At 36.1% G+C, this 11566-nt stretch overlaps 1 protein-coding gene across 2 annotated transcripts in view; it reads right to left on the bottom strand.

Annotated features, from left to right (window-relative positions):
- Window positions 1-492: 492 nt before the first annotated feature.
- The window catches only part of ZNF569 (zinc finger protein 569), a 69270-nt gene continuing 58196 nt past the window's right edge, over window positions 493-11566 (bottom strand). For both annotated transcript variants that reach the window (XM_025366393.1, XM_025366394.1), the window contains one exon: window positions 493-3762. In XM_025366393.1, coding sequence (XP_025222178.1) covers window positions 1940-3762 — 1823 coding nt within the window. In that variant the 3' untranslated portion in view covers window positions 493-1939. The remainder of the gene's footprint in view (window positions 3763-11566) is intronic.

The raw sequence follows: 11566 nt of genomic DNA, 5'->3' as shown, positions 1-11566 counted from the left end.
CACTGGTAACTATTCTTGGCTTGACATATTAGAATGTAAACTATATTTTACAGTATGCATGAATGGTCTCTTTCCCTCACTCCAAAACCAACCCAAATGAAGGTGGATTTTCCCCCCCAAATGGATAGCCAATTATCCCAATAATAATTGTTTTGTTTCTATACTCCTTTCAACTAGAAAAAAATTTGTTTAAAATTAAAAATTGGCCTCAAATAAATGCTAAAATACTGCTGATTTTATTATTCCAATTAACATGAAGAGACAGTAAACAAAATAATATCTTGTTAGGTATGTTTTGTGTAAAGAGAATCTTCTATAAATGTTAGTATCTGATCAAGAATAAAATTCCATTTTAAAATTATTTCTCCAGGCCCAGGTTTCCCCCACCCATTTGATTCTTATTTTAGGGAAATTAGGAAAATAAAGGCAAGAAAAAAAATGAAAAACCCGTAACATTAATTTGGACAACCAGATTTATCACCACTGTCAAAATTGCTTTCACTCTTTTATTAAAGAAATATTACAGATAAATATAAGAACTCCCATCAAACCTTTCCCACATCACAAAAGGCAACCAAGTCGTATATGGATCCATGACCAATACATAGTACTGTTCTTTGCAAGATCTTATTAAATTATACAAATGTTATACTGTGTTGTGTATTTAAATTTTTTCTCTCAATATTATATAGTGTAATCTATCCATATAACTATAAGTAGGTTTTGTTTCTCTCTAAATTCTGTATTTTGTCACAGAAATGATCACACTTATTCATCTATTCCACAATTGATAAAAATTTGTTATATCCAATTTTGGGCAATACAAACCATGATTCAGGAACACAGTGATATCTCTTTGTGTACATTTGTGGGTGCCTGTGAGCCAATACACCAAAATTCAATGGACTATTCCATGTTTATGTGTTTTTAAAGAAATCTTGTTACCCTAAAGTAATAGGTTCAACTTTCATCATAGTTTTAGAATTTTGCTTTTTATATTCTGGTCTTTAGTTGGATTTTATTTTTGTATATGAGATAAAGTAGAAAGCTAAAAGTTTTCTCCTGTGAACCTTCCATTTATTAAATAAGCCATTCATTCCCCAATGATTTCAATAGCACTGTCATACACAGAATTCCTGTATCTTCTTGGATTTTTGTATCGATGCTATCTTACTACTGCTTGATTTATTCACTCAGTAATACATTGTTTAAATGACAACAGCTTTAAATAAGTATATATCTAATAATAGAGTGTGTCTTCTCTATTTGCTTTGTCAAGTTTGTTTCAGCTATTTGTGTTTCTTTACTTTTCCACATAAAATTTTTGGATAAGTTTGTGAAGTTCCTTAAAATAAAACTGATGTAAACTTCAAGTGGAAGTATATTAAACTTAGCGATTTGGGAGAGAAATTATATTTTTACAATGTCAAGTCTTTTCAGACAAAATATCATTTTTCAGGTGTTCTTTTGTGCCTTTCAACATGTTTTATAACTTGATGAAGACCTCAATTCATTGTTGTGTTTATTCTTAGATTTTTCTATCAACATGTTTTCTAATTAACTATTTTTTGTATAAGTTATTTTTATAGTTCTTCATTGATACTTGGTTTTCCCAATCTTGTTTTTCTTACTTAATACATTGGCTAGGAGCTCAAGTATTGTGTTGTTATGCTGATGGCAGATACCTTGTTTCAGATTTCAATGAGAATTCTGATTAAATATTATCAGTAAGATGTCTGCTGAAAGTTTCTGATAATCAGCTTTTTCATTATATAATTTGTCACCTTGGAAGAATTCTCTAATGTTTCATAAATTTGTGGCTTTTTCAGAAGGCTATCCCACATTCATAGTTTTCTACTCTGGAAGTGATCATGTAATGTGCAATGAGGTGTTAATTCCTTCAGAAGGCTTTGCCATATTCACAGTATTCATAGGGTTTCTAATGAGTATGAATTCTCTGGTGTCTAACAAGGTGTGACTTTTGGCTGAAAGCCTTGCCACACTCAATACAGTGATAGGGCTTCTCACCTGTATGTTTTCTCATATGAAGGGTAAGAGATGAGATTTGAGAGAAGGCTTTTCCACATTTACTGCAGTCGAAGGGTTTCTCACCTGTATGTCCTCGTATATGTATAGTAAGGGATGAACTTTGGGAGAAGGCTTTTCCACATTTATTACATTCATAGGGTTTTTCACCTGTATGACCTCTCATGTGCACAATAAGGGAAGTTCTTTGAGAGAAGGCTTTCCCACATTCATTACATACATAGGGCTTCTCACCTGTGTGACTTCTCATATGTAAATTAAGCAGTGAGCACTGAGAGAAGGCTTTACCACATTTGTCACATTCATAAGGCTTTTCCCCTGTATGACTTCTCAAATGAAGGGTAAGGGATGCAATTTGAGAGAAGGCTTTACCACATTCATTACAATCGTAAGGTTTCTCTCCAGTATGAACTTTTTGATGTGTAATAAAGTTTTGCTTTTGGCTGAAGGCTTTACCACATTCATTGCATTCATAGGGTTTCTCTCCAGAATGAATTTTTTCATGAGCAATGAGATTGGATTTCTGGCTAAAGGCTTTCCCACATTCCTTACATATATAGGGTTTTTCCCCAGTATGAATTCTCTGGTGTCTAACAAGATTTGACATCTGTATAAAAGCTTTCCCACATTCATTACACTCATAAGGTTTCTCTCTAGTATGGATTTTCTGGTGTGTAATGAAGTTTTTCTTGTGGCTGAAGGCTTTTCTGCATTCCTTACATTCATAGGGTTTCTCACCAGTGTGACTTCTCATATGTACAGTAAGGGCTGAGCTTTGAGAGAAGGCTTTTCCACACTCATTACATTCATAGGGTTTTTCACCTGTATGAATTCTAACATGTATAATAAGCATGGAAAACTGAGAGAAGGCTTTACCACATTTATCACATTTATAAGGTTTTTCTCCTGTATGACTTCTCATATGAAGAGCAAGAGATGCAATTCGAGGGAAGGCTTTACCACATTCATTACATGCATAAGGTTTCTCCCCAGTATGAACTTTCTGATGTGCAATGAGGCTTTGCTTCTGGCTGAATGCTTTTCCACACTCATTACATTCATAAGGTTTCTCTCCAGTGTGAATTTTTTCATGATCAATAAGATTTGATTTCTGGCTGAAGGACTTCTCACATTCCTTACATGCATAGGGCTTCTCTCCAGTATGAATTCTTTGATGTCTAATGAGATTTGACATTTTAATGAAAGCTTTACCACATTCATTACATTTGTAAGACTGCTCCCTACTGTGAATTTTATAATGTTTAATAAGTTTTTCCTTGTGACTGAAGGCTTTTTTACAGTTACTACATTCATAGGGCTTTTCTCCAGTATGAATTCTCAGATGTCTGATGAGGTCCAAAGTTTCATTGAAGCCTTTTCCACAATGATTACACTTAAAGGGAGTAATGACAAAATGGGATGAGCTGTTAGCATATGATTTCACAGGTTCATTATATTCACAATGTTCCTTTCTTATAAGGCATTTAGCATTATTATGACAGTCAAAATTATGTTCTAAACACTTTCCAAATAAGTCATACTCATAGAGATTGTGTCTGGAAGGGAAAAAATCAGAGTTCAGAGGAAATACATTTGCAAATTTCTTTTGACATTCATTGCCTTTTTCTTCAGTCAGTGTTTTCTGGAATTTAACTTCAACTTGTCTCAAAAGTCTGTCCTGGTTTTTCTGATGCTCATCAACTCCCCATATTTCTCCTAAAACAGATTGCAAATAAATATCACTTACAATTTTTTTCCAATATCGTAATATGAAGAACATTTTGAAAAATATGCAATTATGGGACTGATTATTGGTTTAAGCCCCAGTCTCCCACTACTAAAAAATTTTCAAGTGCATATATCTCTTATCTCTGAAGTTTTGAGAAGGAAATTCAGGAAAGGAAATATGAGTGGAGGCATGTATTTATAAATACAAATAGCTTTGATTGCTTTAAAAAAGGATTTGATAGAAAACAAATTGGTAAATAAATAGGAGATGCAGAATGTACAAATAAAGTAAGAAGAAATAATTACAGAGAAAAAACAAAAACAGGAAGCTAAAACCTATAAGATCATTTTGCAGGACTCTATTAAAATACATTTTTATAATCTAAACACGTTTCTGGATTGTAAATTACCAAAACTGACTCTACAAGATTCAGAAAACTTATCTAAATCAGTTTTCGTAAAATGAAAAGAAATATGAAAAGTAATACCCTAAAACAAAACAAAAAGGAAAAACCCAGAGATTCACATGAAAATTCTAACAGATTTAAAGAACAACTCCTGTGCTGTCTAAAATGTTCTGAAAGAAAAAACAGAAAAATTCCCAATGTTTTTGTATATGAAAAAAATATATTAATACAAAAACCTGACAAAGATGACACACCAAAAAAGGAAACTATCTAATTTCATTTATGAAAACCAATGTAAAAATTCTATGTAAAACATCAAAATGACCCAAAAGGAAAAAAGTGACCCAGAAGTACATTAAATATAAGATATATCATATTTGAGTTGAGTCCATTTTTTCCAGGGATATGTTTCAATAATAGAAAGTATATTACTAAAAGTAAATACATTAATGAAAATGTCAAGTAATGACATTTAAAAAAATGGAAAAGTCAAGTAATCAATTCTGTAGATATTAAGATCATAAAACTCTATCTATTTTTCATTAAAAAATCCTTTATATAAAATAGGAACAAATAACATTTAATTTGAGAATAAACTACAGTACAGCCCAAACACCAGCCCTTTACTTAATGGAAAACATTCAGAAGCATTCACATTAAAGTCAGAAATAAGAAAAGATGAGTTGTTGTCACCACTCATTGCAGTACTAGGTAGTACAATTAAATAAGAGAAATAAATCAGAGGTATGAAAATTAAGAAAAGAGTTTGCCCCTCTTAATTAAAAGGCGTGAGTGCAGTGGCTCATGCCTGTAATCCTAGCACTTTGGGAGGCTGAGGCAAACAGATCTCTTGAGCCCACGAGTTCAAAACCAGACTGAGCCACATGGCAAAACCCCATCTCTACAAAAGATACAAAAATTATCTTGGCGTAGTGGTGCACGCCTGTAGTGCCAGCTACTAGGGAGGCTGAGATGGGAGGATCACCTGGGAGGTCAAGGTTGCAGTGAGCAGAGATCACCGCTGCTGTCTAGCCTGGGAGAAAGAATAAGACTGTGTCTCAAAAAACAAAACAAAACAAAAAAAAAAGGAAAAGAAAATGAAAATTAACATTATTTGTCAGAAACAAAACTGTTTACCTGAAAAATCAAGTCATCTGAACAATTATGAAAAGTAAGAAATTCACTACATATCAATCAATATTCATTTTTAAAAACCTTCATATACAAACAACTACAGTCATCCCTCATTATCTACTGGGGACTGGTTCCAGGACCTCCCATGGATACCAAAATCCATGGATGCTCAATGCCTTGCATAAAATGATAAAGTATTTTCATATAACCTATACGTATCTTTCCATATACTTTAAATAATCTCCAGATTACTTATAATACTGAATACAATATAAATGCTATGTAAATCGTTATACTATAATTTTAAATTTGTATTTTTTTATTGTTGTATTATTTTTTGTTGCTTTTTTCCCCTGAATATTTTCAATCTGTAGTTGCAGAAAGCATGGATAGAAAGGGCTGACTATATTCAGAAATTATAGAATTAAAAACTACATTTATAATGACAAAAAGTATGAAAAATATACAAAAATTAAAAATGTCCAAAAACCATACGAAGAAAACTTTAAAATGAACACACAGACTTGAAGAAATGGAATGGTGTTATGGACTGAATTGAATTGAATTGAAGTCCTAACTCCTCGTGCCTCAGAATGAGGCCTCATTTAGATATAGGGTCACTGATGATGAAATTAGGTTAAGATGAGGTCAAACTGGAATAAGAGAAGCCCCAATGCAATATGACTTGTGTTCTTACAAAAAGAATGCTACACAAAGAGACAAGAGACACAGAAGAAATGCCATGCAAAGATGGAGAGACAGAGTAGAGTTTTGCTGCCACAAACCAAGGAATGTCTGGGAATACCAGAAGCTGAAAGAGGCAAGCAAGAATCCTTCCCTACAGGTTTCAGAGGGAGTATGGCCCTACTGACACCTTGATTTTAGATTTCTGGCCTCCAGAACTGTGAGAACATTTTTATTTTTTATTTTTTAGAGACAGATTCTCACTCTGTAGCCCAAGTTGGAGCACAGTGGCGCAATCTCGGCTCACTGCAACCTTCAACTCTGGGGCTCAAGCGATTCTCCTGCCTCAGCCTCCCAAGTAGCTGGGACTAGGGGCGTGCACCACCACACCCAGTTAATTTTTTTGTATTTTTAGTAGATATGGGTTTTCACCCTGTTGCCCTGGGTAGTCTCGAACTCCTGAGCTCAGGTGATCCACCCACCTTGGCCTCTCAAAGTGGTGGCCCATGCCTGGCCAATTCCTGTTATTTCTGTTACCAAGTTTGTGGTATTTTGTTTCAGCAGCCCTAGGAAACTAAGACAAAAGGCATTAAAGGATTTTACACGAGAAAATTCAACAGCATAAAGATGACATTCACAAGTTAATATATCAGTTTAAAGGAGTTTCAATAAAAATGTTTGAAAATAGAATAGCTCAAAGGAAAATGATACTGGTGGTTGCCACCATAGACAGGAAAAATGTGTAAGAGAATAATTACTTTCCAAAATGTATCCTTTTCTACTTTAGAAGGTCTGTTCTGGCTGGGTGCGATGGCACATGCCTGTAATCCCAGCAGGTCGAGGCGGATGGATCATGAGGTCAGGAGTTCAAGACTAGCCTGGCCAACATAGTGAAACCCCATCTCTACTAAAAATACAAAAATTAGCCGGGCATGGTGGCGCGTGCCTGTAGTCCCAGCTACACGGGAAGCTGAGGCAGGAGAATCACTTGAACCGGGAGGCGGAGGTTGCAATGAACCAAGATCATGCCACTATACTCCAACCTGGGTAACAGAGTGAGACTCCATCTCAAAAAAAATAATAATCATCAAAAAATAAAAATAAGTTCTGCTCTATGAGTATTATATATCCAGTGTAAACAATTAAAATTGTTCTGAACACTGCAATAATCAATAAAATGAGAAGAACCAATAGGGAGGTTAAAAACTGGATGACAGAATTGGAACATAAAACTGGAGAGGCCCACCTAGGTTACTTGTATAGGGGCAAATATAGTGAGCAGAGGGAAAAAAAATAATAAGAAGTTGAAGTTAAATATGGTATAATAAATACATGAGTTTAGCTTGGATTCTATCCAAAAGTGCACTAATATTACAGTATCATGTAAAAGGCATAAACCAACGAAGACAAAGGCCATAACAGACAACAATGGATGATAGATTTAAACATAATTTTAGCAGATGGAAGAAGATGAAAGGACTATTACCTAACAGAAGAACTGAGAACACTGAAACCCATGTGCCTGCAGACAAAGATGTCAAAAAGCAAGTTCCTACTATATAACTAAAGAAAGGCTGAGAAATCATGTACCACGAAAGGTGGGAATGAACAGGGGCCCTAAAAAACAAGAGAACTGAATGGAAGTCTATAAGGCAAACAATTGCCTGCATTGTGCCATGAGATGCCTATCACTCCCTAGAGAAGATGGGAGACCGCTCTCTGCTTCTGGAGAAATGGAACCAGACAGACTCTAGAGTCAGGGACACCAGGCAGAATACAGGGAAAATAAACTGGCTCAAACAAGGAGAATAAGTGAAAGTTTACATACTTAATAAGGCTGAGATACTCAGTTCCGTATTGCTGCTTACTTCCAATAGGAAAATGGAAAATTTTCTCCTCTCTGCCGGCATCTGTTATTTTTTGCCTTTTTAATAATGGCCATTATGACTGGTGTGAGGTGGTATCTCATTATGGTGATTTGCATTTCTCTAACAATCAATGATGTTGAACTTTCTTTCATAAGCTTCTTGGCCATATTTATGTCTTGAAAAGTATCTGTTCATGTCCTTTCAATAGGGTTGTTTTTTTCTTGTAAATTTAAGTTCCTTATAGATGCTGGGTATTAGGCCTGTGTCAGATGCATAGTTTGCAAATATTTTCTCCCATTCTGTAGGTTGTCTGTTTACTGATAGTTTACATAAATAATCTTAACTAAACGTATTACAACAAATATACAAAAAGATAATAAAAATCTATAAATCAATAATTCAAAATAGAAACATAGGCATACTTCAGAGATACTGTGGGTTCAGTCCACACCACTACAATAAAGCATGTTACACAACTTTTTTGGTTCCCCAGTGCATATAAAAGTTATGTTGGCCGGGTGCGGTGGCTCACGACTGTAATCCCGGCACTTTGGGAGGCCGAGGTAGGTGAATCATTTGAGGTCAGGGGTTCAAGACCAGCCTGGCCAATATGGTGAAACCCTGTCTCTACTAAAAATTTAAAAAAATTAGCTGGGCGTGGTGGCAGGCGCCTATACACACCCAGCTACTGGGAGGCTGAGGCAGGAGAATCATTTGAACCCAGGAGGTAGAGGTTGCAGTGAGCCGAGATCGCACCACAGCACTCCAACCTGGGTGTCTAAGAGAGACTCCATCTCAAAAAAAACCCCAAAAACAAGTTAATGCTATATACTCTAGTCTATTATGTATACAATAGCATCATGTCTAAAAAATGTACTACACCTTAATTTAAAAATATTGCTAAAAAAATGCTAACAATCATCTGAACCTTCCGTGAGTAATCTTTTTGCTGATAGGGGGTCTTCCTCAATGTTGATGGCTGCTGACTAATCAAGGAAGGATTGCAGAAAGTTGGGGTGGCTGTATCAATTTCTTTTTTCTTTTCTTTTCTTGTTTTTTTTTTTTTTTTTTTGAGATGGAATCTCCCTCTGTTGCCCAGGCTGGAGTGCAGTGGCTCAATCTCTGCTCACTGCAACTTCTGCCTCCTGGGTTCAAGCGATTCTCCTGCCTCAGCCTCCTGAGTAGCTGGGATTACAGGTGTGCACCACCATGCCAGGCTAATTTTTTTTATTATTATTATTTTTAGTAGTGATGGAGTTTCACTAATGTTGGCCAAGCTACTCTCAAACTCCTGACCTCGTGATCCACCCGCCTCAGCCTCCCAAAGTGCTGGGATTACAGACATGGGCCACTGCGCCCGGCCGCAATTGCTTAAGATAACAATGAAGAGTCACATTGATTGACTTTTCTTTCACAAAAAGTTTATCTGTAGCATGTGATGATGTTTGATAGTACTTTACCCGCAGTAGAACTTCTTTCAAAAGTGTAGTCACTCCTCTCAAATCCTACCACTGCCTTATCAATTATATTTATGGAATATTCTAAATCATTGATTTCCACAATGTGCACAGCATCTTCACCAGGAGTAGATCCTGAAGAAATGACTTTGTTCATCCATAAGAAGTAATCCTTATCCCTGCTATTACGAGACTACAGCAATTCAGTCACATCTTCCGGCTCTACTTCTATTTCTACTTCTCTTGCTAGGGGCACATCTACAATAACTTCCTCCACTGAAGCCTTGAACCCTTCAAAGTCATCCATGAGGGTCAAATCAACCTCTTTCAAACTCCTGTTGATATTCTGATCTCCTCTCATGAGTCATGAATATTCATAATAGCACCTAGAATCATGAATCCTTTCCAGCCAGTTTTTACACTTTTTAATTTACTTTACCCAGATCCATCAGAAGAATCATTACTTATGGAAGCTACTACGTTACAGAATGTATTTTTTTTTTCTTTTTAAAAAATTATTATACTTTAAGTTCTAGGGTACATGTGCATAACATGCAGGTTTGTTACATATGTATACTTGTGCCATGTTGGTGTGCTGCACCCATCAACTCGTCATTTACATCAGGTATAACTCCCAATGCAACCCCTCCCCCTCCGCATGATAGGCCCCGGTGTGTGATGTTCCCCTTCCCGAGTCCAAGTGATCTCATTGTTCAGTTCCCACCTATGAGTGAGAACATGTGGTGTTTGGTTTTCTGTTCTTGCGATAGTTTGCTGAGAATGATGGTTTCCACCTGCATCCATGTCTCTACAAAGGACACAAACTCATCCTTTTTTAAGGCTGCATAGTATTCCATGGTGTATATGTGCCACATTTTCTTAATCCAGTCTGTCACTGATGGACATTTGGGTTGATTCCAAGTCTTTGCTATTGTGAATAGTGCCGCAATAAACATACGTGTGCATGTGTCTTTATAGCAGCATGATTTATAATCCTTTGGGTATATACCCAGTAATGGGATGGCTGGGTCATATGGTACTTCTAGTTCTAGATCCTTGAGGAATCGCCATACTGTTTTCCATAATGGTTGAACTAGTTTACAATCTCACTAACAGTGTAAAAGTGTTCTATTTCTCCACATCCTCTCCAGCACCTGTTGTTTCCTGACTTTTTAATGATTGCCATTCTAACTGGTGTGAGATGGTATCTCATTGTGGTTTTGATTTGCATTTCTCTGATGGCCAGTGATGATGAGCATTTTTTCATGTGTCTGTTGGCTGTATGCATGTCTTCTTTTGAGAAATGTCTGTTCATATCCTTTGCCCACTTTTTGATGGGGTTGTTTGTTTTTTTCTTGTAAATTTGTTTGAGTTCTTTGTAGGTTCTGGATACTAGCCCTTTATCAGATGAGTAGATTGCAAAAATTTTCTCCCATTCTGTAGGTTGCCTGTTCACTCTGATGGTAGATTCTTTTGCTGTGCGGAAGCTCTTTAGTTTAATTAGATCCCATTTGTCAATTTTGGCTTTTGTTGCCATTGCTTTTAGTGTTTTAGACATGAAGTCCTTGCCCATGCCTATGTCCTGAATGGTATTACCTAGGTTTTCTTCTAGGGTTTTTATGGTATTAGGTCTAACATTTAAGTCTCTAATCCATCTTGCATTAATTTTCGTATAAGGAGTAAGGAAAGGATCCAGTTTCAGCTTTCTACTTATGGCTAGCCAATTTTCCCAGCACCATTTATTAAATAGGGAATCCTTTCCCCATTTCTTGTTTTTCTCAGGTTTGTCAAAGATCAGATGGCTGTAGATGTGTGGTATTATTTCTGAGGACTCTGTTCTGTTCCATTGGTCTATATCTCTGTTTTGGTACCGGTACCATGCTGTTTTGGTTACTGTAGCCTTGTAGTATAGTTTGAAGTCAGGTAGTGTGATGCCTCCAGCTTTGTTCTTTTGACTTAGGATTGTTTTGGCAGTGTGGGGTCTTTTTTGGTTCCATATGAACTTTAAAGCAGTTTTTTCCAATTCTGTGAAGAAACTCATTGGTAGCTTGATGGGGATGGCATTGAATCTATAAATAACCTTGGGCAGTATGGCCATTTTCACGATATTGATTCTTCCTATCCATGAGCATGGTATGTTCTTCCATTTGTTTGTGTCCTCTTTTATTTCACTGAGCAGTGGTTTGTAGTTCTCCTTGAAGAGGTCCTTTACATCCCTTGTAAGTTGGATTCCTAGGTATTT

The sequence above is a fragment of the Theropithecus gelada genome, chromosome 19 (assembly GCF_003255815.1).
Source record: "Theropithecus gelada isolate Dixy chromosome 19, Tgel_1.0, whole genome shotgun sequence".
Classification (NCBI taxonomy): Eukaryota; Metazoa; Chordata; class Mammalia; order Primates; family Cercopithecidae; genus Theropithecus; species Theropithecus gelada.
The sequence above is the reverse complement of the archived record's forward strand: the minus strand, read 5'-3'. Positions and strand labels throughout refer to the sequence as shown.